Here is a 26727-nt window from a genome sequence, read left to right as displayed (position 1 = left end):
TGGGTATTTTTACTTCTAGTAAATACTGACATGACGAGATGGTCTTGCCTCGTAAATGATCCAAGGCCTTTTTTATGCGTGTGTGTGTGTGTGTGTGTGTGTGCGTGCGTGTGTGTGCGTGTGTTTGTGTGTGAGTGCGTGCGTGCGTGTGTGTGTGTGCGTGTGTTTGTGTGTGTGTGTGGGGGGGGGGGTCTTCTGCTCAGCGATATCTACAACTGTTCTCGCTCGGGCACACTAAGCTCTCTGCTGTTGTTGTAAACATATAACAACTATTAACTTTAAAATTATTGAGCACAATAGATTCATGCAATGAGACATATAAAAGCACACAAATATATGTAATGGAAATATTTATTTCTAAAATACAATTTAACACACGTTTTTTAATAACAATTTTGTCATTTGAATGCCAGAAAATACATTTTTTATGTACATGGTCTTGATATTTACATGGTGGTGTCCAACATGCTGTGCAATCAATTCATGTGTGTTTACAGTGTCCACGTTTGGATATTGTCCATGCATAAAAAATGCTGACTCCTCTCCTTGTGTCCATTTGTTTCCTGTTTTTTTTTTCCTGTTTGTTTTGTTTATTTCTGTCCAGACCTAGAAGTCCTGGTGTGGGCTGTGCGTCAAACTGTGCCGTCGCAAGTCACAGTTGCGCCGAAACACCTTTCCGCAGCGGCCACAGCTGTAGGGCTTGATGTCTGTATGGGTGAGAAGGTGAGTTTTCAGGTTACTTCTTTGATTAAAGGTTCTTCCGCATGTGGGGCATTTGTGGGGAGACTCCTGTTTAGATTTAAAGCAAGCAAAGGATTATTCCTTTCAATTATATAGTTCTTTGATCATGAATATCTTTGCAAAATGATAACTCATGCCGATTTGCAATGTTAAATATGTTTTGTATTTGTACGTGAATTACCGCAGCAGACTTTCTAACATCCCCACGCAGACAGCGGGCCGTACATAGCAGGCGGATTTATGCTCATAAATGAATAAAATATGCATATCAATATTTTTGTGATATTGCCATCTCACCTGCATGTGCAAGGTTTTGTGGACTGCTAGAGTTCGGGACTGGCAGAATCCCTTCCCACACTCTTGACATTTGAATGGCTTTTCCTTGGAGTGGATGTATCTGTAAAACAGAGATAACAATTATTGATGCACCAGACGGCAATGGTTTGCGTAGCCGTGAGAAGCTGCTTCGTCATTTAAAAACAAAACTATAATAATAAAGTGGCCATCATCTGCAAAAGTCTGAATTGTGCGTGCGCTGTCAGCTGTCATATACGTCACGATCTATGTGACTTCATCCATACTTCATGTTATTGTAATTACGGGATAAGGAAAGCGGCGGGTCAGGCGGTACCTGTGATCTCTGAGGTGGTCCTGTCTTCTGAAGGCCTTGTGGCAAATGTCACAGGTGTAGGGCCGCTCGTCCGTGTGGGTCCTTTCGTGAATGAGGAGGTTGTAGGACTTGGTGAAATGCCTGCCGCAGAACTTGCAAATAAATTCCTTTTTAGTCTTGGACGGGAGCCTGCCCCTAGTGGGTTTTCTGTCCGGAGACAGCTTGTTCAGCTCGGTTATGGTTCCCCCTAGTCCCGACGCCAGCTTGGCCAAATCCGCAGCCTTCGGCGGGTCCTCCTGCGTTGCGGCCAGGGCCAGATTAGCGAAGTCGAACCTCGGCCTGTCCTTGTGCAGCGAGGGCACGCCGTGCGTGACCGAGGCTTGTTTTGGATGGAAGAGCTGCGCGGCGGCGGTGAAGGGCAAAGCTTGGAATGGAATCCTGGGGTCCATCAAGCCCTGGGCGGCTGCCATTTCTGTGATAGTCGATCTCAGTCCTTGGATGTGCGGGTAGCCAAGAGTCCAATGGTTCATATGCATGGTGTGCACCGCGCTGAGGCCGTACAGTCCTTGCAGCTGGTCGGCCGGGAACGTGTTGACGGCCTGCAGGAAGGAGTAGTTAGTGAGCTGCAGGGGCGGGTGCAGGGGGATCGGAGCGTGCAGAGCTTTGCTCCCCATCGCGGCTCACACTTGTGCAGAGGACACGCCGACAACCCCTTGGAAAAGAGAACACGTCCACTGTTAGTCGTGTGCGCACAAGAGACAATTATGCTGCCGCAGCCAAAGAATATCCCCAAAGAAATGGGGCCCAATTTTACAATGGCAATAAGTGTATTATTCACATTTCTACTTGCCCAATTTAACACGCCGAAGCAGCAATCGTTTGGAGAGCTTTGGTGAAAAGCGCGCGGATGCAAGACTGTGCGGACATAAAAATAACTTCACAATTAATGCTCTCTGATATTCAGTGATTATTTAGGCGTCAAACATAAATCGACATGCAAGCATATGTATTCATTTCTTCAAATGAAGCTCAACGCTCTATCGAATATAAGAAAACGCAAGACTGTCATTGACGACATGTTTTCCGATGCAATTTCTGCGGGGGCATAAATGTGAAAATTGAACATTATTCATAATTATTTGAGGATTTGGTCATGTTCAAACACACAAAACGTTTGATATATTAATTATAAAGGCCGTACGAGTGTCTTACATTTGTTGGAAAAGCCTGACGTATTTATTTTAATTGTTTCACTCTAATTGGTTTTTTTTACTTCATTTACACCAATTTGAAAATAAAATAAGATAAATCGAGTGACCTACTAATAGTGAATGAAAAATGTTCTCATGCGTGGCCCATTCAACACAGAGAGAGTGAGCGGTTACCTGACAATCAGAATGATCAGTAATGGCAGAGTAGGAAAAATAAGAAAATACTTTTTTTTTCTTTTATGAACTCATGTTTTGACTCATTTTATGATTTGAAACTGTGCAAAACAAATTGAATCTAATTTCCTACAACAGTAAAGAGCTTGCAGCGTAAAAATTGTAAGCACCACGTTGACATGATGACTAAAGGCCTGGATAATTTCACAGATGTTTTAATTCACTTTCATAGAATTGCGCTTCGAATTCGGCCTCGTCTTGGGACCCCCTCAAACCTTCGACGGGATGGGGTTAAATATAATGTTGCACAGGTGCAGCTTTAGTCACCATACAGGCACTTGTTGCTCCTCGGCCATAACCTACTCACTGCTCAACAAGTTCTCCCTAACCTTTGGACTTCATTTACACTTCGACAGTTTGCCCGAACGCCTGCATGTCCGTTTTCAGAACTTTTTTTTTTGAATGTTTTAAAAAAAAGTGTGAGCAACAAGATGTATAACATCGCGCGTTATGTTTTGTGCATGATCTAAAACCAACGAGCGAGTGAAGTCTCGCCCGCACATTGCTTAACGAGAAGCGTTAATCACGCTCACGGTTAGATTGATTGAGTTTATGCAGAGATGACAAGTGGGTGCTGCTGCAGGTTTGCTGCTTAATCGCGCGTTCAGCGTAAGTATTTGAAGTGACAGAACAGTTACAAAACAAGTGCGGTTTGAGTGACATATGTCAGAATGTAGCCTTCCAAGCACACTCTTACCCCCAATAAATAGCTGTCAAAATCCTGCGGTATGCCAGTAATCCACAGTAACTACAGAAGCGACCGGCTCCAGTACAGCGTCACTATAAGTTTTCCAAGTTCGAAGTCCATGAAACTTTCACAGCCATGTGTGGTGCCTCGGAACTGTGCAGACTCGTGTAGTGTGTGACCAGTGAGTCTGGAAGACAGGCAGCAGCACAGTGGGAGTCCCGTCCGCAGTTGAGGCTGGAAGTGTGCGTAATGCGCACCGATTCTTCACTTTTTAGGGCTCCTGCTCCGGCTCACTCTGCCCGCCTCCGACACGCCCCCTCCTTCTCTATCATTAATTCCAATGTTCCTCCTCTGTTTATTTGTGTTTGGATAGCAACTAGAGCCCCACAGCCCACTGAAGCACCCCGTTCAGCTCCACTTTACCTCACTTTTAATGCACCTTATAAACACAGCAGAGAAGTCCTGATTTTTGGTGACATAAAGTACACTTTTCGAAAGTCTGATCCCACCTGCCCCAACTCCACGCGTCTTGCCTTTGGGTCTTTGACTATACCGTCCACGCGACAAGTGACCACAATAAAGTACTTGTGACATTTGGATCAGAATAAATTATTCCATGCAGGCTGTGTGATTAAGTCACTGGTATTAGTGTAGAAAAAGAGACATTCATGTTGCGTTTAATAATGAATTGTGTTCAACGCGATGCCATGGCGTTCGCCACTCTACAGTTTTCCTGCATTCCGCAAAATACAATTTGTTCTTATTTGGGTCGTTTTATTTTTCTTGTTGTAATTCATAGCTAATACGTAAAAACGAGCATTCTAGATATTTCGCCCAAGTAAATTAAAATGGAAAAAAACCCCCAGCAAAGGACAAGACACGTTAGAATCAATATATTAAGGCATGTATATATCCTGTCAGCCCACGCGGAAAATTATACACTGCAAGTGGCATTATTCAACAGGTCATTAATTCCTCTGGTTTGTGTTTGGCAATAGATTGAATAACTTTATGGAGACGTATGAGAGCATGAAATCAAACGTTGTGGTTCATCCACAGAAAGTGACGTTAGGCATATCTCCAACCGTGAAACGAAAACGTCTGATTCAATTTAAATTAAATATATAACAATATAAAACATTGAAATAATCCAATTACAAAAACATACATAACACAACTATTCAAAACGTACAATTTATTGTACTTATCATACTTATACTTACACTTATACTTATTATTATTATTATTATTATTATAATAACTACTACTTTAAATCTATCATAGCATTCAAACTTCCATGGTCTGGTCACATTGAAGGCTTTTAAGGCAGAGCGACTGACTGAAGGTTTGTAGCGGCAGCCAGGTACACGCAGAAATGTTGGTTCAGTTCTCGAGTCTGCAGCGCCACCTATTGATGTTTTATCATAACGGCAAGGCCTCATCTACTCAAGCGTTTGTCTACTCGGGAAACGTTAGATATTCTTCAAGCATGCCAAAAATAGTCATTTTGAACAGAAATTACCGAACGGAATGACAAAACAAAATAGGAATACAGTACATAAATAAATAAAGGCTCAGACACAGACATGACAGAGCATTATAATCTCTAAACTACTCTTGCAGTGTATAACATCAACAACATGTGAAACAAAATCTGACTGAGGACTGTTCAATGAGCAGGCAAATCATATTTGCAGCAGTAGCACAACTGAAATAGTTAAGAGTTCTTTTTTTGCAAGCTGCAGAGCATGTGCAACACATTTCTGCACACAACATGCTTGTGGTTTCCAGTCTCTTGTTACTCAGACTCCCATCGTCAAATTCACTTATTTTAGGATAATACACCCTATTCCATTTATTTGACATAAATTATACGATTTTGGTGTATTATTAAAATGATTGAGCATGTTTTAATGCAAAATATAATTTTGTTTTATCGTACATTCCCTTGAAAAACAATGTACATTCACACTTGAATTTGATGAGTTGATAATTATATCCCTTACTTGCAATGTTATTTCAAGCTTTTACCTCAACTCATGTATGCACCTATTGTTTCTTGGTACTGTCTTTCAAGCTCCATTTATACAATCCCATTTAAACTTGGGTTAAAGTTTGTAATTCCTCTTGCATCCATTTTGAATATCAGTGCTAAGTTTACAATGCTAGTGTTAACTTTTAGTCAATAATGGAAGAAAATAAAATGTTTTGCTCCTTGTGTTAAAATGACACAGTTCAAATGGTTAATAATTGAGTTTGGGTACTGAATTTTATGTCTGCATGTTTTGAAATTTCAGCTACTCTGAGTTTTTTTTTCTCCCAGAGACATGCATACAGTCTTTTTACTTTATGTCAGAGAGTTAGTGCAATGACCTTTGACCCTGGCTTGAGTCCCAGCAGCCGCCATCATTCTCTGTGATCATCTGACTCCCAGAGAGCCTCAGTGCTGGAGGACCATGCAGCTGCCAAGCCTGTAATGGGTGACACTTTTCTTCTAAGGCTGACCATGAAAAGAAAAGGGATATACAAAATTATCAGTAAAGACTTTGAGAACTCTCACAGATTTACACAAAAGATTTATTGTACTGTACATCCTTCATGGCATCTAATTCTGCCTCTTATTGACACAGTTTTGTGTGCGTGTGTGCGTGTTTGTGTATGTGTGTATTATTTCAACCTTGATAGATGATCCCCGTCAACCAAAAAAAATTTGTACATTCATTCAAGCACCGGGCATAAATGTTAAATCATATAAAAAAACTCAAATTTTTAAATAAAAGGACCTTTGCTCTCTAACTCACCTGTGGTGTCTTCAGCAGAAAAAAGTGACGTTTCTGGCTTTGTCTGTGTGAGTGTGTGTCAAACACGTGTCGTGTTTCTGAGCATTTTGCCTGACAGGATGTCAGGTCCATACTACAAGTGCACAAGGGCTCTCACTCTTACCAATCTGCTGTGGTTTCAAAGCCCCCACATCAACACCTGCACTCAACAAAGCACTGTACATGAAGTAAAATTCAGCCATATATTATCCATTTATTACATAGACAATATAAAACATCTATCTATGTATCCATGTCAAATTTGTACCTGCATTTTCAAAACTAAATGTTTATAATACTGTATGTAATCAAAATGCAGAAACTGGTCACATTTGTTACATGCTCAGTATGTATGGAAAATCTCAACAACAGCATATTAATTGTCACATTGAGCTCAGGAACCTCTCCTGCCAACGTGGCTGTAAAATTCACGATACCTGGCTGTAAAATATGTCCAACGGAATCGCAAAGTGGCTCAACTGTTCAGGAAGTCCATTTCTCACAGCGTTGTTTACTGTATTATACAAGATTGCCTCCTGTTGGCTAATAACCAAACTACAACTCCACAATTTCACTACAAGCTACACCGGCCAGCCACAACTTTCTGTCACTTGCAGAATCGAGTGAGATCCAATGCAAGCGTGTCGAAAGTTCGGCCTTCAAACAGGTAGTCATGTTCTGTTTTGAATGACAACGACAGAGAGGCATTCATTTAACAATAGGTGGTTGTTGTTTCCAGGAGTATTGACTGGCAACATGGAGTGTGTGCAGACCATTTCTGCGGTCTCTTGTTGATCGCTTCTCCATCTGCTGTCCATTGCCACTTTATTCACCGGTCTCCTGCCATCTGTTAAACAGCACCCAATATCTTCGCGTGAGCAAAATGCCTTTACTCCTTGCCATGTCATCCGTGTTGCCCGAGAGCACAGAGAAGAAACCCATGATATCGTGCTCATTCAACCAATTAAACCCACCGGTTAATGCTGCTGAAGCTCAGCACTGAATCCCATTTGTCAGCAAATAGCTTGCCTTGGGCTGTTTGTTCTGGCCAGACGCTTCTGTAGACTGCCATTAATATGACACATTTTATTTTTTGCTTTCTGGTCCATCTGGTGGCAAGTGCAGTAAATATGCAATAAACAGATGAAGCAAATGGTGCGGATCTGTCCGTGGTCATCCCTGGTGATCATGATTCATCATCAAAAGAGTTGTATGCAAAAAACCTGAAGTGCGCGATTTCGCGTTGGAAGGTCCATATTGTGTAAAAAGTCAGCCAGGCATCCGAGGAATGAAAACAGTACCCTAGTGACATTGCTTGATTCCAGTCACATTCCAGGTTCCATTGCATTTTTGTATTGCTGTAAACAAGCCGCCTTGTGTCTGGTTAGTTTACATCACTAGGTGACAAAAGTACTTCCCAAAATGTTGTCATTATAAACACATTCCTATTAAAATGATTCTCGAGTACACTGTCGCTCTATATATGAACGTGTTTATTTTACTATTGTGCCTTTGCTGACCCAAGACGTTGACTCCTCAGGCACAACTGTACTACATGTCACCGGTAAAGTGATGGACAGTAAAACTCCTGCACCTGTTTCCTGGCCACGCTGAAGTGTTGTTACAGCCATGATGAGAAGACATTAACAAAGTTTCTGCAGCACACTTGGAGGAATAAATCAACCGAGAGCAAACGTGTCTCATTCAGTCTGTCAGAAATGACATCTTTAAAAGGTCCCAGTGCCCGCTGTATTCAATATTTACCTGGGTGGATGGAAATACAGCCAGAATGGAGAGATGAAAGCAGGAACGGAAAGCTTTAACATTTCATGGGTGGAGAGGAAAGGAGCTGGATGGAGAACGAGATGAAGAAATGGAAGAACTGTAGAATGGAAGGAGGGAAAGATATTTGCAGAAGCACTGGAAATCTGGACAGATACGATACACTGTGAGCTGGAATGGGGCTAAAGTGAGGAATGGAGAGATGAAGGAATCAGAACCCAGACTGCTTGTCATGATTTTGTGTAATCAGTCCCCTTCGCAAACCTTGAAAACATTAGGTGATTAAGTTGGATGTGGACTAAATATTGCAATAGCCCTGTTTTCCCACATCAACAATCCTATTTGAATTCCTATAATTTCTTCTTCTTCCCTTGCCTTATTTTCTCTTTGTGATGTGCCAGATGTATGTCCATTACAAAGAGAGCCAGGAAATGGTTTTCCATCCCAAAAAAAAAAAAAAAAAAGGTCATGCAGATCCTGACACTGTTTCAAGAAGGACCGATGTCTGTGAAGGACCTTTGGGGAAACCACTCTGCAGGCAAGTAGCCTTTTTTTCACATTTTCATATGAGCAGAGAAGTAACAATTAAAGCCACCCACAATATTTGTTCCATATGTTACTGCTGTGCAGATCAGTCACTGATAAATAACTGCCATAAAAACCGAAGAGGCAATTGTTCCTCTAAATGCTAAAAATATCCCTTCAGCATTGTCGAACTTCTTCCTCTCATTATTCTCCGTCACTTTGAACTGAAAACATTTTAAACAGCATCTGCTGCTGATGGATGACTGATCCACTCTTGTTTGAATTATTACTGTGCATGCCCGTACGCTTGAATTGGAAACACACGTAAACATCGGGGGAGAAAAGCTTCAGCACACCAACACACATCGTCACCCATGCACTAAATAAATGTTAATGTACAGGTGCAATCTTTAGGGAGGTTGTGTTTCCCTCTCATCAGTCACTCGTAATCACTTCCCCTCCAGCCCACTAAATCACTGTTTTTCACTAATGCATTTATAGAATACATGCTCAGTACTTACAGTCAAGGGAAAGTTTGGCTACCACCAGGAAAACATTAAAGGCCTCTGCATCTATACAGTCACACAGTCAATATAGTCAACTCACAGACAGGAAATATTGTTTTAGAAAAGTCTGCTTGTTTCTGAAATGTATTTGTGCTTTTAATAGGGGTTTAAGCTGTTTACGACATATAGGTGCGAGTGGAGTTATTGCTCCCTTGCGGACTTCTGGGCAGCTGTACGCATTGGCAGGTTGCACAGCTCCACCATACCCGTCCTGGGGAGGTCCAAATGACCTGTTTTATACTAACACAGGCACTTTGTCATAAAACGAGGGGGAAGTGGAGTCACAACTCGAGTATTTGTTTGAAGTGGGTGGAAAAGGTCCCCCTGTGTGCAAGCGGTGCGGGCTGCCGCGTCTGTTGAGTTGACATGCGGAGGAATACAGGTTACTTTGTATTGACATCAACTTGATGTCGGTATCCAGGTTCATTTTCGAGTGCTTCTGAAACCACGTTCCTTTCTTTTTAGAAGGAAATAAGTATCGGTCACTGAACTTTGTAATATGGCGTTGAAGGGCTTGCATAAAGAGGTATGACGTATGGTTGAAATTGCACACCAACCTCACTTGAGTTTGTGATCCTTGTTGTGCTACCATCCTGCCGTATAATGACGATCTCTACAGCTCACTTCTGCCTTGACCGAGATGGAAGAAATAAAAATAAAAATCACAGGCATGGAACGTGCAGTTCTTCTGGGGAATTGATCATTCAGAAAGCCTTGAATTTACCTGTCATGGTGACAAAAAGCTTTCTCTGCATGAGTGGTGTGTGTCACATGGATTGTGTAAGTGTGTTCCAGGCTTACAATATGTTCTATGAACATTTAAGAGACCCTGGGGTTGATCTGCAAAGCACATAATCTTTGCCAATGTGTTAGTGCTAGATGAATACTATTACTGTGTTATTAAACACCTAAAAGTGGGGCTGGAATTGGTACAAGTCCCTGCATATGCAATACAACATTTCCTGATTCAAGGTCCATGCCCCTGCCATTTGGATATCAAATTATGATACTTGTCAGGAATCAATTTACTACAAAGGAGAAATGGGAAATCCATCATTCAAAATGCCCCATTTAGAAAGAGAATTCTTCAACACCTTTTAAATGTGCAAATATGTGTCATAGCATTTCCTTGCCTTACCTTTCCAATATTTTGGTTTCTTTTCATACACGCTGCGGGTTTTTTATCTTTATTATAGGAGTACTAAAAAGGAAATACTTTTGGCAATATGCTTCAGTCTTGACAGCACAAGTGAGAATTCAGAATAAATGATGCAACATTCATTTCACATGTGTTGGAAGAGTGTCAGGATGAGAAGTGGAGGAAAGTGATTCACTTTTTGGGATGTTCATACTGGACACTCCAAAGGCCCATGGACTGTTTCCACTGCTGTTTTACCCGTTAAAAACACTGTAAAAGTCAAGTTTTCTACTGCAATTATATTGTGGCTTTTTGGATTCATGAAATTGTGCTGACGTTCATGAAGGTAGAACTGGCTTTAACAAGGGGATTAACTGCAGTTTATCCGATCGCAGTTTACTTGGTAAATATGCTTGAACAAATAGCAGCAGGCAACAGATTTTTATTTATGTATTCATTTATCTATTTTTACATCATTTCACACTGCTCTCTGCTTTGTTTCAGAGGAACTGATTTGCAGTGAATTAATTTCACAAAACTATGAACAAAGGGAATTGCATGAACATTTATAAAGTAAACCCGCATATAAATATCAAAGAGAAGGGACAGTGTATAAAAAACAGATGTTTTTGAATTTATCAAAAGCAATGCCAATAAAGCTGTTATGATCCTGATTGGTCCCACTAAAGGTTTTGAATCCCTTTCATTTTCCCAAAGAGAACCTGAGGCATTCGGGCTGACTGGCTAACTGTCCATGATGTACCCTGCAGTATAGGAAGTCAATGCATGAATGAATATGTGCTAGGAGAACTTGTCCATTGTCACAAGTGGTCGCCGACAAGTGTGTTGGTTCATTTGCCAGACTTGCAGGCAGTGTGGATTCACTTCACACTCGGTGACTGTGTGAATAAGAATCCGAACGATTGTCGCTCTCTATCAGAATCAGAATCATCTTTATTGGCCAAGTATGTAGAACACACAAGGAATTTGTCTGCGGTAGTACAGGCTACACTAGTATCATCAATAACAAGCAGTTGCAATAAACAAGGGCATGACAAATAAGTATGGAAAGGCATTCCGTAATGTTGGGGTACCGTTGTGCGGTAGTACCACCCAATGACAGCTGTGAGACAATGTGCAAAGTATCAGGCAAAGCTAAAGTGATCAGTGGTAGAATACAATACTATAACAGTTGTGCAGTTGGTGCTGATAATTATTGCACCTTTTTAAAGTGACCAGGAGCAGTATTTGTAGAGCAAGTTTAAGTGTGCAATTGTACCGAAGTCCTTGAGCGCTTTAAGGTGTCTGGTGCTGTGGAATAGAGATCAGTGACAACGGTTCAAGTAAGTACGGAGCTGGAGCTACAATGATTATTGCGGTAATGCTGTTCCACAGGGTTGTGCAAAATTGCAAAGAGCCACTGAACAGGTAGATTTGGGTTACTGTTTCGAGAGTTCATGGCTAGAGAGAAGAAGCTGTTGGAATGTCTGCTGGATTTGGTGCGCATGGATTGGTGGCGCTTGCCTGAGGGGAGTAGCTGGAAAAGGTGGTGGGCAGGGTGCCCATTACATCGATCGCAATCGACCGGTAGCTCGCGAACTGGTCCCAAGTCGATCGCGAGGGGCGTAAAGGAAAAAACAAACAAACAAACAAACATTTGTGCATCTCTGTGCATGTTAGTAATATACTTTTTGTGTTAATGCACACTGCACCCCAATCATCCTATAGATAGAGCGCTTCTGCATGTATGTTTGGGAATTGTGCACAAGAACATGAGAGGAGAGGCAGGACCAATAAAAAATAAATAAAATACTTTCATGACAAGTAAGCTCAGTATTCAGAAGTTCAATGTTCCTCAAACATTTGTTTTTATTTAGTTGTTATCTTCTTGGGATTTTCATTTGATGGTGTTTGGGTACAGCAAGGCAAACATATGCTGTCCAAAAAAAAAAAAAAAACTGCGAGGAGGAAGCTGACACAAATGCTCCTTATTAGTGCACCGACCGCAGCGCTGCAACCCAAAGGGACCAGCTTTTTATTTATGATTGCAACGCTGGATATCTGTTGATCTTTGTCATTTTTACCATCTGGACTCTTTCATTTCTTCTCTGCAACTTAAAAGGCTTACATTGTTGCAACTCTTGTACACAAGACGGAAAATCGACTTCAAGATGTCATACTGCATAAGGCCACCAAAACTGCAGCCGTTGTTTCATGCTGACTCAACTAAAGTGATTATTCCTATCGCGTTTTAAAAACAATTCTTCTTTATCACCCTGTCATGCAATAACATGGTTTGACATTCGAAAGTTGTCTTTGGCCTTGAGTGAAGCACTGCATTTGCCTCATTTCAGTGTTATTTTGCCACCTTCCAGTGACTTTGTTCATGTGAATTGAAGAAAATAGTGAAAAGATTTCGAGAATCAATTAAGTAAAATTGAGAGGTATACCAAGACTTACAGAAAATGTAACTGAACTAAAATTCCCTGACAATCAAAATTCACCTTAAAGTACAATATTATATTTGACTGTTCTGAATTAATTCACAACCAGATGATATATATATATATATATTTAATATAAACGTTTCTTCAATTGAAGTTTCATTCAATGCAAGAGAGCTTGGGAATTAGATTTACATGTCATTTTAAATGTGATTTTATACAACAACAGCAGGAGCAGCAGCAACGACGACAACAATGTAGATGTCTCAAACTATCCATTTCCAATTTTGCAGCAGCACTTTTCACTTGTCTCTTCCAGATACCAATTGTAAAACATCAGCGTACTCTTATTGACAGACATTTCAATGTCGGGGAATTCATTACGTCATCATATATAACGTCAGCCAAAATCCAAAATAAACAGCATTAACACAGGAAACATGCTCTGTGAAAGAGTAACAATGACTGCGACCATTATTTAACACGGGGCTGCTGTAAGGAGACCCTCCAACATTGTAAAGCTATTTATCTTGAAAGAATTCCCTGCTTCTCCATGAGTGCTTGAACTAACAATGCAGTCTTGCGTGCTGCAAGTGGGTTTAATTGGACTGTGAACTAATGCAAACTGTTCCTGACGCCAGTAAGAAGGCAGACAGCATTACATCAGTCAGAAGAGGCTCCACTGGATGGACAGGTAGGAAAGCTGTAAGCCTCGACAAGCAGAAGCATGGGCCTCTTTGTGTTAATTTCACTGCTCCTTTAAGTGATGTTATTGCAAAAGATAAAGCTTTCTGTGGTCACATCCTTTCATTATTATCAGAGTGCATGAATAAGGGTTAGAGGAAGGACAATGCAGAGCTATGGTTGTGCCATCAGAAAGTATTGGGAGCTTGATGTGTCCAAGTAACAGAGTTGGGCCTTGGGCAAGTCTAACTCTTCCGATGCTTCAAACTCTTGCCCAGCACATATTGGTCAAATTTTGCACTTAGGTGAAAATACTTAAGTACTAAATCTCCATTCTTTTATGTGGTGAAAAAAACAACAACGAACAAAACAATACTAGCTGGCCACTTTGATGGATCCATGGAACCATGAGGTGAGGTAACATCTGCCTACAGGAGTAACCAACAGAACATTGGCTTCTTCTCTACACTTGCTTCCCAAATCTGCCGTGTCCCTACTTAATTCAATCAACACCTTGGATTTTCCTGCCCCTCATATAGATTTTTGCAACATTTCACCCAATGGAGACTACCCGAGATGATCAACAAGTGGTTTACACTAGACCCTGACCTAAGCCCTTTTGGAGCAGAAGGATGAAGTCTAAGAAACAAAAGCCTCCACCTACCAGTCACAATGGTGTCAATTCCAGATATGTGACCATTCCAAACAGTCAACAGAATTGCAATCAGAGGATATGGCTGTCCAGACCCAGATGTGAGGCTACCAGTTCCCCAACAATGTTAATCTTCAACTGGTGAATACTGCCAACTCCCTTAGGTTCTCTGCCCGCATAAATAACACCAGGAACCCACGAATTTATCTTCATCCACTCAAAGGTTGGAGAACAGATTTGCAGGAATTTACTCCATACCAATGCAGTCATATGTACATATGCAGTATATCTCCATTGACAGATGCTGTTCAATTGGACGAGTTCCTGGATAAAACCAAAGTCATTGTATTCTTTCTAATCTTTCAATTTGTCATGTTCCCACGAGTGCATGTCTGTTTATTTTTTTCACAATACAACTGTAAGATCTATGGAGCCAGGGACAAGTAATATATTGCCGATACTGAAAAGGTTCATCATCTGGCTGTCGTTTGGTTTTTAAATAGTTCTGGGACTGGCTAAAAGTCATCTTGATGTCCTCTTTCAGGCTCATATGGTGCAGCTTTAGGGGCTCCCTTGTGGATTGCCCTCCCAATTCTGATTTGGCCATGGGAGGTGTCTTTCTAAGGTTAGGCAGCACAGTAACTTTGTTTGCCATTAGTTCATTTCAGCACTGCGTGTTTGATGTCTTGGTTTCAGTTTATTTAAGAATGAGCGTATTTTAAAAAGTTAACTTGTCTATTACTGTGTTGTCAAAGACTAATCACTTATTTCTTCATGTTCACTATTCCTTTCAGAACCGCATTATTTAGCTCATGCTGTCATTTCTCTTCCTTACAATTATTTTCTTGGTTCAGTGTTTGTGGTTTTGCAATTTGAAATTCACTTTACTTAGGTCAGTAATTTAGTATGCTGTATAAACTGTAGTAAATATTTGTGTAGGGATTGTTTCATGCGCACTCCCTGAGCTAAAACAGCTGGGTCACTGCTGAAGTTGTGTTGACCTGCTGCCCTTTAGGTCCCACCCTGCAGTGTTGCGGTGCAAGTCAACCAGAGCAGTTCCGGCCCAACTGCGAAGGCTGGGATCTGGATATTCAGATATTGTGGAGTCGAGAGACTTCTCAGGCCCAGAGGACGTTTTTGTAGAAAAGTCATTATTATCCTGGGAGGCCTTTAAAAATGTCCAGCAGCACTGCACTCCACCACCTGCCCTGACCGCTATCCCGCTTCCTCCAACTCTCACCCCACCAAAACCCAACAAAGATGCACAATAGACATTCAACATTTATTTTGACATACAAAGTACATAATGCTGCATACACACACACACACACACACACAAATCAGAGTGTTGGAATATTATTTCAGCGTTTAAATACCTTTAGTCATTTTTCTGATCCGAGTTCTGTTGCCTCACTCACTTAGTGGTGCTTGTCGCAGTGTACATGTATGGTTCTTGGCTCTGACTTTTATGAGCTGTTCCAGAGCCTCAAAGTACTTGGCTCCAAATGGTTGTCCACAGCCTTTTCCCCCTCACTAATGAAGTGCACATTCTCATTGGAGCGCTTGGCTAGCTCGATACCTTGCTCATCTTTTAATGGGAATATCCCCAGTCTTTTATGCAATTTTGTCTACATCACACGCTGCCATTGTCACTCTCGTGTGTTTGTGCATCTGTGTGACTAATCTTACAAAATGTCAGCTATTAGCCAAAATTTTAACACACTAGTTTGCCAGTGATAGATTTGGCAACCCGCTGAGTTGTTAAAGGGTTTGACTGATTATATGCTTCGATGTCCGTGTAGAGGTTGTGCGCCCCTTGCTGACACCAAAATGTGGACAGGAAGGGAAAACATGTACTGTACTTTGCATGGTCATCATCAGATCCATTTAAGCATACGCCACATGCTCCGCAAGGCTTGCAGAAATCCACTTTTTCATTTTCCTAACTTGGTGGATGACACTATGTCAGACCGGAATATTTGTTTTCAGGAATATTTCAAAATATATATATATTTTAATGAGAAATGTATATTTACAAGTGGCGGTATTAGTTTATGCAGCAATAACTTGTGTCACTGGTGCTTCCTCTGTCACAATGTCTCAAAGTTGAGAATTGAATGAATGTTTTTACTGCACACAGATGAGACAGGCTTCATCCTCAAATTAACCTTGAGGAGCCTGTGCGATCTGCATTTATGAGGAAAATCACCAGGGAGATGGAAGCTGGGAATATACTTTGTTACAAGGGAGGTCATGCGAAAATGGCTAAATCTGGTCTGGCTGGCCATTTGACGGTAAGTTTGACTCCTCTGGGCCTTCGGCTATTGAAAAGTCAACATAATAAAAAAAAAGGTCTCTCTTGGGGATTATGACAAATGATCATTTTTGTCTTCAGTGGTTGTACTGTGACTGATTTAATCTTTTAAAACAAATCGGAATACAGTAGGTTTTTTTTTTAACACCGCTTTCACCGACATTGTGCATCCAAACGATACACTCCGGTCTAAAATGCTCCATGTGAGTCTTAATTTTGTCAAACCCAGGAAACTACAGTTAACGAAAGAGATAATCTGCATTTTTTTTTTAAACGTTTCAACTAGATTTGTGGAGGAGCTGTTGCTTGTCAGTAAGAACAATTTATTTTTCCCCTCATGGTTTTATCATTGCTGCTCTTGTCTAATGATTATTTTCCTCTGTGGGGGGCCAAAAAGATACTTCAGTTCCCTGTGGACACCACTGGCCAACTGTTTCCAGCTGATGAGCGCTTTTCTTTCTTAAGGCCGAGAAATTTGTGAAATATGCTAAAGGTGGAACATTCAGTTCACGGTTACACATTATTAAATGGACATGCAGAGTGCGCGCAACATTAATAAAGTGTAAAACTTACTCTCATGTTCAGGTCACTGTGACCCTAACAGTGGTTGACCACTCTCTGTTTGATTTTGACCTTTAACCTCTCCACTGAGAAAGTCACAAGACAAAATACCCTTGGGAGACCACATACTGTAACGATTTCTTGAGCATTATGGGTCAGAGGAAAAAAAAAAAAAAAAAAAAAAGAGTTATTTAAAATGATAGCGCCAAATAGCTCCAAACTTACTCTGCCCACTGCTGATCTCGCTGACTGGGTGGTCCACAGTCTACAGGGCATGAGCGACCCATTACTCACCTGGCCACATCCCTTTATTTTTTGTTTCCAAAGAACTTGGTGATTTAAAGAGATCCATAAAGAATGTGACTTGCAAGAACCATAGTTGTCTGAGACTGAACTGGAGCGAACCACTGGGAGCAAGTTGGGGCCGTAGGATTGGTGTTAGAGCTTGAATACAGTGCGTGGAATATACTGTATATACAGTACTTCACTAAATCATTCAATCCGTAGGCTTGACACAGCATCACAGATTTTCTTTTAAAAGCTAAATCTCAAGAATTGAGATGAAACTTTTTTTTTTTTTGATAACATTTTATATGACAGCCAGGAAGTGCTCATCCACTGGTGAAAAGAGATTTTAATTCTCTCCTCTTTAATCTATAACTGCTTCTACAACAAGGCATATGCAGGAATAGTGGTTACAGTTGCATGAGTGTCCATGTCTTCATTTAAGTGTACATTATTACCATAGCTTGTTATTTTATGTTAAATGTTCTGTAAAGCGCTTTGTTACAGCTGCAACTATTGTGAAAGTGCGATATGAATAAAGATGTATTGCATTGTATTGTATTGTATTGTATAAGGGATGAGAGAAAGACCTAATAGTATTTTATTACGGTCCGTGTCATTAGATGGGCAAATGATTCTGCATCGTGGATTTTAAAGTGCCAAAAATGATCGTCAATCATATTAATCAAATTGACTTCTTTGCACGAAAACTCCACAATTGTTGAATTGAAGGAAGGCCCACTAAGGACGTATGATTGAAATTCTTGATGGCCATCAGTTCATGCTACTTATTTTCAGGTTACTTATGCATAGTTTCTTCCTAACCCAAATCATGTGCCGTACAACTAAAACAAACATATTGTGCTTGGCTTTGAAAGGCACATTCAGCACATCGTCACAGAGGATGTGATTTACAATGTTTTATCTGCTTTATTACCCTTAAAGATCGCAACGATGATAATGAGCAGTCACAAGCCAATTTTTTTTTGCATAAATTGGGGGGAAAAATGGTCTTGCAAAGATACAAGCAATAAGTGATAAACAAATGGCCATGATGGAAATCAAATGTGTACCCTCTTCATGTGGTTTAGTCACTTGTATTGAGCTTTACTGTGGTCTTTTATCCACATGAACTCACCGAAACACTCTCAGCATGAGCTTTTTTTATTAGATCACCCAAAGTAAACGGCTCTCGTGCGTGTTTTTCATAAAAGCAATTTGCTGCAATGCTCTTTTCCAAGTTGCATCTTGTGTTGAGCCTGTTGTAAGTTAATTTGCCAGATCAACATAAAAAAAAAAAAAAAAACTGAGAAATCTAATGAAAAACACTACCCTGGCATTCACACTGCATACCAGTGGTTGTCGAAAGAATGGGAGCCCTTTAATGTGGTGATTGCACAGCTTTGGCTTGAAAGTTAGTTTCCGTAAAAGGAACACACTCTTCTGTTGTACTTTGCTCTCATTTGTAACTGAAAATCTCAGTTTTTCCAAGGTACTGACTCTGGGCTGTCACTTAGATCTGAACTCTTCACCATCTTACTTTTTCATCACATTTAAAAGTGGTCAATCTTGTGGCTGCAGTTGGCATCGTTGCTCTGTCATCATTGCATCAGTGCAGCTGCAGTACGAGACATAAACCTCCATGAATAGTGGGAGGGAATTAGGGGAGTTTGGGCAAAAGTAAGAAGTCAAAGACCATATGGCACCTGAGGGAGGTGTTCTCAGAACCATAGTTTTCATTTATGGCTAGCCACAGCTGGTTCGGAACTGGATGAGCGGTGAATATGGCAGCGGCCTTTGGATTGCTCTCCCAGTATGACGGAGGCAACGGCTTCCTTCCTACAATAAAGTCTCTGACCATGTTTGGGGGGGATGGGGTTGGGCGGGGTGGGTGCATATAATACATGTCATGTTGGTTCATTCAAATACATGCCTGTCACTTTTGTCGTGTGTCCAGGCTTTGCTCAGGCACTTGGCTGTTTGTGGTACCTCTTAACAGCAAACCTTTGCCAAGTATGAGTTCACAAGGACGATGTATAAGTGCAAGTGACGCACTTGGGTCAGGTGGCCAGGAAGGGCAGCTTGTTCTGGTACTGCTAATGCTTCAATCTTTAGAATGATGACATACTCCTGCCATGAAAAGAACTCATATATTTTTGGTGAGGTGGAATACTTGGAAGTTAAAAAACATCTGGATGGTATTTTTTTTTCCGGCGTGGTACCTCCAATAACTGATTTGGTGAATGGGAACCCCCCCCCCCCCCACACACACACACAATTGCCGTCATAAGTATTTTAAATAGCTCAGGAAGGTTGTGAACGTTCCAATGTTTAGAATCCATTTTTGTTTTTACTTCATGTATACTGTAGGTGGGGGATGACGCTGTTAGGTGTTGATGACCTGGGCTGGATTGATATGATCCTTGGGCTTTGGATCTAGTTTCAAATGAGGACTTCGTGATGACCCTCAAACTAGGTCTGTTCAATGTTTTCCCTTGTCTATTTGTGTTCTCTTGCATGTCCCTGATGGAAGGAGATCGTTGCAGTCAGTGTTTTTGCATGGAAAATGGTGGGGTATCAACAACTCAAAATGAGCAGCAAATTATTTGACATGTGCTTAAAACACATGGAACCCGCCCCCAGACATACAGTATATTGATCTGAAACAACTGTCATGTTATCTAATAATAAAGATAAATCCTTTATTAGTCTCGCAATGGAGAAATTCCCAATTCACAGCAGTAAAGTTATGAAAGGAAGAAGTAGAAGAACAAAATATAGGAGCTGCTGGAAAGCAGCCACTCTCGCGGCACCATCTTGAAGTCAAAATAACAAAATAACACAACACATAAGACATATGAAAATGTGGAGAAAAAAGTCATCATGCCTGTTTGTGTGTGTCGATGATGTGCACAAATCATGCAAATTGTCAACAAAATTATCATAAAATTACTTCAGTAAAAATAGTCTTTGTTGTAGCAGGGGTCATTACTTTAGCAACACAAGAGAGGACAGGGAAGACCAATAGCAACACTCCAACAGAATATTGTGAGCTGTGGGCCTGTGAAACCCTTTGAGACTCTTTTACGGTTCAGGGATGTATAAATATACGTGACTTGACTTGACGTACAGTCAAGCATGTTCCAGAAATGGCTTTAAAAGCAAAAATCATAGGCATGAAGTACTGGGTCAAATTAGAACAGAAGCTATGTCCTCATGAGTAGCAGTCAAAGGCTTCTTTCTCATTTTATTTGATGAGAAAGTGTGTCATGATGGTTATGTGTATATTCTACTTTGTGTGTGTATATGCGTGTGGGTGTGATATAAGTGCACAGTAAGTACTTCATGCTCTCTCCAACACAACGTCTTCTGTTTGATACGGTGGGGCATGTGTGCCGTAATGCAAAATTGCTACTGATTAGTGGCCACATGTTCAGACTCCTATTAGACTGAGCTGGCTTAAAGTAAAAAGATATCCCCCCCCCCAATGTTCTTATTTGCTGTGATTTTTGTTGTTGTTGACCTACGGTGCTGTTACGCTTTAAGATTTTATATTATTTTACAGCCTTTTACATTTTAAGGAATTTACCACTGAGCCAATTCAGATTGCCTTCTGCTGCTCTGCGCTTCATTTTGACTTTCTCTCGAGATGTCAATGTTTAACTCAACTTTTTTCTTCCTCTATAAACTGAAAAAAAAATTTGACTATCAGCAAGCCTAGCAAAAATTTTGTTTTAGCCCAACTAAAGTCCCAGGCAGAGTTCTTCCCATCATTACAGATTTGAAGAAACTTGTTTTGGACTTAACAGCGGCCTGTGTTCGGAAAAATATCCACTTTCAATGACCATCTCAAACCAAGTCAGATCATGGTCATCATGCTTCGCAGCATGAATTGCAGCAAATCTTCATGACACCATAATGACATGTTGTTTCTCTGAGGTATGGATGCGATAGATCCGCTCAATGTTCTCGATTATAACACATTGACAGGCACACACATGTAAATGTTACATTTCATCAGACTCAACACATGCTTGAATCAAGATGGACTTTCTCCCGGAGTTTGTGGTTTCCAGTTATTGTTATTTGAGAAGACGGCATGTTCAGAATATCGGGTGTATCTATTCCCTTTTGCTACAGGCATTCTTGGCCTGGCCGCAAAACCCTTTCGCTGCATGCTGCCAGTAGGCCCATTTCTACAACAATTTCAATAAAGTATTACATGACATTGCTCTTTCAAGGCTTCAGAGAGAAGGAAATAGCAGATTGAATGTAAACAAGATTAGCTTCACTCCCGTGTTGCACGGCCAGATGCTGCTTCACTGCCGGGCTGTAAATCTGCCGGACAAACCGTGCAGCATAAAAGTGAGATGTTCCTGTCACTTGTGTCACTTTTTGGCAGATGGACAAAACTCCTTCAGCTGGAATACGTCCTATGAATGTTATCATGTTCATTTTTGCTCTAAATAAGTCTTTCTGAGTCCAAACTGCAGAGTTTGTGGGACATTCACATATGGTTTGCATCCCTCGCATCACCTTTGCAAGCTGGAGCTACTTTGTCCTTCCTTCCTACTGACATCGGCCTTGGTTCCTGCTGCTCCCTCAGCTATCAAAGCCTAAATATAGCAGATTTGTTGCTGCTTCAGAATATTTTCCAACTGCCAAAATACACAGGCCCTGCTTTCTTAACCTTGTGCAGTGATCTGTGTATTTGTAGTGGAAATGCAGTGAAAAGGGAAGCTGTGGTGTTCAATAAGGCTGTCTTAAAGTGTGGTAATGACACTGTCTGCTTGTGTTTTTGAAAGCTGTGAAACCGCACTAGGGAAATTGCCGTAACTGCTTCAATGTAACTCCATGTTATAATCCACTTCAGAGAGATCAGGATTGCTGCTAGAATTTGCTCCCTCCATCGAAGCAGCCTTCAGAGTACTTCATATAGGCTTTACATATAATGTTCTCGGGAATCTGGTTTCACTCAGGCGAAAGAGTACAATGTAACAGAAAAGAGCAAATTGTATTATTTGTGAGGAGATAGACTCTGTAACAACTTCATTTACCTGACATTTTTCTTTAGAATACGCCTATTAATTCTCCTTGTGAATAAGGTATCATTACAACGTTCTTTTGAAAGTGTTAACCTCTTATACTGAAACATAAAACCAGAAGACAGTCTTTACTTGACCTAATGACAAAGGCGTCATGGGAGCGGAGCTGCGTTGCAGATCTTGAGGCTAACCCTTTTTTTTTTTCCGGAAAAGGCGTCACAAAAACAGCCACAAAAGACAAAAGGAAAAGCAAAACACATGCACCATTAATCATTTGAGGTTTGCTGTACTTCGGTCTCTTGTGAAATGCTGATGTTGGTTGAATTTAATGTGAGCAGAGATTTGTGCGACCAGAGACATACAAAAATGTACATTTTCAAAAAATTGTATCCTAATTTCAAATTGCGCAACCATTGGACTTCGGAGTTCTCTCTGTTTATTTCCTTTTCATTGATTCAATTTATTTGAAAACATTTCTTCCTTTTTATAGTCTAATTATATTTCATTTTATTTTTTCTCAACAACAATAGTTCATTACTGTAAGGAGAAACCAAAGAGCATATCTGGGCTATAATCAAATGAATATGTCCAATACAATCGGCTGTATTTTTCATTAAAAAAAAAAAAAAAAAAAAGAATACAGCACGACTCCATTCCAGATGCAGCATCTTGTTCCGATAATTCTCATCAGCCATCGTTGCTCTCTCTGTCTCTGTCTCTCTCTCTCTCTTCATTTAGAAATAGGTGGGGTTTTTTCCCCTCAAATTCCAATATAATTAAGCACAAACTGAATTGATTTCTCTCCACACCGGAGTTTACATGTTCTCCCCGGGCCTGCATGGGTTATCTCCGGGTACTCTGGTTTCCTCCCACATTCCAAAACATGCATGGCAGGCTGATTGAACAGCCAGCTTCTTGCCGAAAATCATTTGGGATCGGCTCCAGCGGTTCAATGAGGCCAAGTGCTCCAGAAATTGGGTGGATGGATTAGTAACGAGAAAAAATATATAAACAACTATTCGTGTCACAGGACAAACCAAGAACCACTGAGGACAAAGTATGGAAATTGGGACTGGTTGAGAGGCAGATTCTGTGATACGGTCAGATTTTGGTGACACTTTGAAATAATGTCAAAATACGTCTGATAACAGATGAGAATAATTCATCAATCCCCATCTTCAACAGCATGACCCCCTTTCTAGTTCCGTCTTGTCATTCCCAGGCTCGGAATGTGGGTGTCCCGCGGGGAATTCAAGTAACTCTTTGGGTCAGCTATTCCAAACCCCATATTTAAAGGCAGTCATTGCAAGGCTAATTAGGATAACATAGCTGGAAAAGTTGAACTTGGAATTTCAAACAAGGTTTCAGTTAACTTGTAAGAAGCGTAGGCGGCCATTCGTAACCAGCAGGAGGGAATTTGAAACATGCCTCACTCGATGCTGAGCTTTTCTTTGATTGATCTACCATTGTGCATGCAATTAAACATGGAGGAATACATGCTTGAAAAGTTGCTAAATGAAAAATTGGAAGCATGGGGTGCATTGATATGTAACTGAAAAAACGTGTTCCTCCTGCAAATGGACTTTGCTATTCAAGTTTTGCGTGTGCATAGTGACATCCACTCACACACACAAAAACAATCACCAGATGAACATGATTTTATCTCCGAAACCAAATTCCATCCAAAGAAATCATGCAATTCCAATGTTTTCATCATGCTATTTGAAAAAAAAAGTGTCATTTAGTTTTCATTCAGTTGAACGCAAGCAACAGAATGAAAACTAAAATACACTTTTCCTTTTCAAATCATTTTTCAATTCACATGTTGATACTTATTTCGTCTTATCAAATGATATCCACTTCAGTTGACATTGGTGAAACATCTTAGTATAACAAAATTATAGAACACATAAACTCCACACAGGAAGGCCAGAGTTGGGATTTGCACCCACAACCCCTGATTTGTGAGTGAGTCAGGTTAGCCAGTATTCTGTCCTACTTGTCCGTGTCTGAGACGTGAACAGATAGACAGATAGCGAACAACGAAAGAAGACCAAGGATCCACAATGTTGAGATGGAGCTTTAGTTTCTTTTTCCTTATGTTTCACACCGTTCAAATTAAATGTCTCTGTGTCATCACTGTACATTGTAATGTTAACTTGTCAAAACGCAATATAAGCTTGGAACAGAAATAACCAAAATATGCACGGTTAGCATTGAAAATAGCCGCAACTAGCATGCAGTAGCCCATTTGCTAATATGGATAGCCCAAGCGCTAATGTAGCATAGCAAAAACGGACGGAAAATCGTTCTTAATATTGCATATTTCCAATGCTAGAACTGAAACAACGGTTTGGTAGACATCATGAAAGGGCAGTCTAAACAGGGTTCAACTTACAGACGATGCTTTCCAAGGCATAAGAAGAAAATGAGAAATGACGACAACAGCTAGCACGAAACCATGCGGTCTTCACTGGACTAGGTACTTCCGGTTTGTGTTGCCAAAATTAAAGTGCCGTAGAATCTAACCAAAAACGGAACATGACAAGGTACCTCCGGTTTGTTTTGCCACAATTAACTCATTTACACCCTTTGACGTATAAATACGTCAATTAGCGCATAGCCGTTCCCTCCCCATGACGTATTAATACGTCAATCACGTGTTTTCATGGGGGAGGGTGCAAGAGAGTCCGATGCAACTTCTCACCACAGGATTAGGCTTGACGGCAATGTTGAATAGCAAATAAATGGCCATCGGGTGGCAGTGGTGCAAAAATCAACCAGGATCACGCCGCAGAAGTAGTAGAAAGGGCGTACAGTGAAGGAGGGGCGTATGTGGATAGTGGATTGGAACATTAGCAACTAGCAACGATGGAGAAAAGGAAATAACTAGCTAAAAATAATTTTTTTTCGGTATAAAAGCGTCCTCGAAACAAAACAACAAAGGAGATTGTGTTTGTGTGGAAGAGAAAATGACGCTTCAGTCACTAATCGAAAGCGGCACCCGTCAAACGAACGTCGGCCTGCACAAACATGGCGTGCTACACGCAGCCCGCATAGCTCACGCCGAGTTTCGAGTTCATCTGATGAAGATGAACTTGCTCCACGTCAGCGATCATCGCTTGGCAGAGCATTTTGTGCCTCCCGATGCCCCACATCGCCCACAAATCGTCTCCCCGGCGACTTCCAGCGATGACGGCAAAGAGGCTGCATTGCGTCGCATGGCCGACGCCGGGCACACGTCAGCGATACGTTGGAATCGTCTCGTAAAGACGACGGCGAAAACGATGAATTGGAGAGCGATTTGGATCCCGATATGTCGGACGAATATGTGCCTTCGGACATAACGGAAAGCAGCTGAGAGTCCTCGCCAGAGCCGCTGGAACGAGGAGGTAACTGCTGACTAGCTTGCAAGTTCCCATTCAAAACTTCATCACTTCTTATGCCTCCTCAGTCACTTTTATGTACTGCTACATTCCCCGCTATACTATGAAGTTGCCAGTAACACTAATCATTTATGTACGGTTGATGCGTCTCGTAGATGTGGATGAAAATATGCGCTGACTTACATGTCGCCATAGGTTTAAAAAAAAAAAAACAGGACACATTTGGTCCGCTCAGCTCTGCTAAAACCACTTGTGTTAAATTCATATTCCATTTCATTTCAAATTGGATGCTGAGCAACATGGAATGAATGGTGTAAATAGCGGTGTGCGAGCATGTATGTGTGTGTGTGAGAGATGTTGAAATGTAAGTGGAAAGCAACAATAAAAAAAATTTGAAAAATAAAAGTGTGGTAATTGTACATACTTCTATACATTACAGATTGTCCAACCAGAAGCCAAATGATGACGACTCCTCGCTTTGGTGGTGGAAAGAAAGGTAAATAAAATTATTGTACCACACTCTGCAGCAAGATATATTTGCAACTTTTTATGTCCTATAATTTATAGGTCGTGCATCTGGACGTGGTGGGATGAATCGATGGTGACAAACTGGATGGAAGCCAAAAACCATCTTCTCCACAGCTGCACTTTTGTTCATAGTTCAATAGTTTTGTTGTGTGCAAATAAATTATTTTGCTACAAAAACATTATTTGTAATGTTCTTTTGTAGGAGGAACACATTATTGAGGTATTTGAGCTGCCACAAAAGCAAAAAATAGTGTAAAACTTGAAATGATGCTTGAAATGCATGCTTTTACAAAAAGCTAATTTTCTCTGGATTTCTGCAGAAAATCGGGCTTTTCCATAAAACTTAGCAGTTTCCTAATGCTGATTGCCAACGAATGGAGAAAGATAGAAACAAACTTCTTTTTTCTGCTGAAAGAAGAGAGTCTCACCTTTCTTTTGACAGGTTGCATGTATATATTATATAGCCATAGAACAGAAAATTCTGTGGGCCTTGCAAATCAGTCAAAATTCAGTA

The 26727-nt window shown here is 40.8% G+C and overlaps 1 protein-coding gene and 1 long non-coding RNA gene across 7 annotated transcripts; one reads left to right on the top strand and one right to left on the bottom strand.

Annotated features, from left to right (window-relative positions):
• Positions 1–335: 335 nt before the first annotated feature.
• osr2 (odd-skipped related transciption factor 2) lies at positions 336–6790 on the bottom strand. Of its 6 annotated transcripts, none has more exons than XM_086114594.1 (6): positions 6741–6790; positions 5858–5984; positions 3494–3671; positions 1373–2063; positions 1039–1138; positions 336–707 (listed from the first exon to the last, which is right to left on the bottom strand). In XM_086114594.1, exons 4-6 carry the CDS (start codon positions 2023–2025, stop codon positions 633–635), a joined length of 828 nt encoding a protein of 275 aa, XP_085970720.1. In that variant the 5' UTR covers positions 2026–2063; positions 3494–3671; positions 5858–5984; positions 6741–6790; the 3' UTR covers positions 336–632. The 6 variants fall into 6 exon arrangements, with proteins under 6 accessions (XP_085970720.1, XP_085970721.1, XP_085970723.1 ...); XM_086114595.1 differs by having other exon boundaries at positions 5858–5955; positions 6741–6782; XM_086114597.1 differs by lacking the exon at positions 6741–6790 and adding an exon at positions 6286–6376 and having other exon boundaries at positions 336–789.
• Positions 6791–25069: 18279 nt separating this feature from the next.
• LOC147203438 (uncharacterized) lies at positions 25070–26392 on the top strand. The gene is made up of 3 exons (XR_015101222.1): positions 25070–25691; positions 26125–26181; positions 26253–26392. It is a non-coding gene; the product is annotated as an uncharacterized LOC147203438 (long non-coding RNA).
• The last annotated feature ends 335 nt before the right edge of the window (positions 26393–26727 follow it).

Source organism: Hippocampus guttulatus, chromosome 6, assembly GCF_054856545.1.
Source record: "Hippocampus guttulatus isolate MCC_2025c chromosome 6, RoL_Hgut_1.0, whole genome shotgun sequence".
Taxonomy (NCBI): domain Eukaryota; kingdom Metazoa; phylum Chordata; class Actinopteri; order Syngnathiformes; family Syngnathidae; genus Hippocampus; species Hippocampus guttulatus.
The sequence above is the reverse complement of the archived record's forward strand: the minus strand, read 5'-3'. Positions and strand labels throughout refer to the sequence as shown.

What these genes read in the sequence shown, in the direction of transcription:
- osr2 (XM_086114597.1), bottom strand. Translation starts at nt 2,025, where the DNA reads ATGGGGAGCAAAGCTCTGCACGCTCCGATCCCCCTGCACCCGCCCCTG. An exon ending in GACCACCTCAGAGATCACAG is followed by an intron (nt 1,139 to 1,372) that starts GTACCGCCTGAC and finishes TCTGTTTTACAG; the next exon opens with ATACATCCACTCCAAGGAAA. An exon ending in ACAAAACCTTGCACATGCAG is followed by an intron (nt 790 to 1,038) that starts GTGAGATGGCAA and finishes AAATCTAAACAG; the next exon opens with GAGTCTCCCCACAAATGCCC.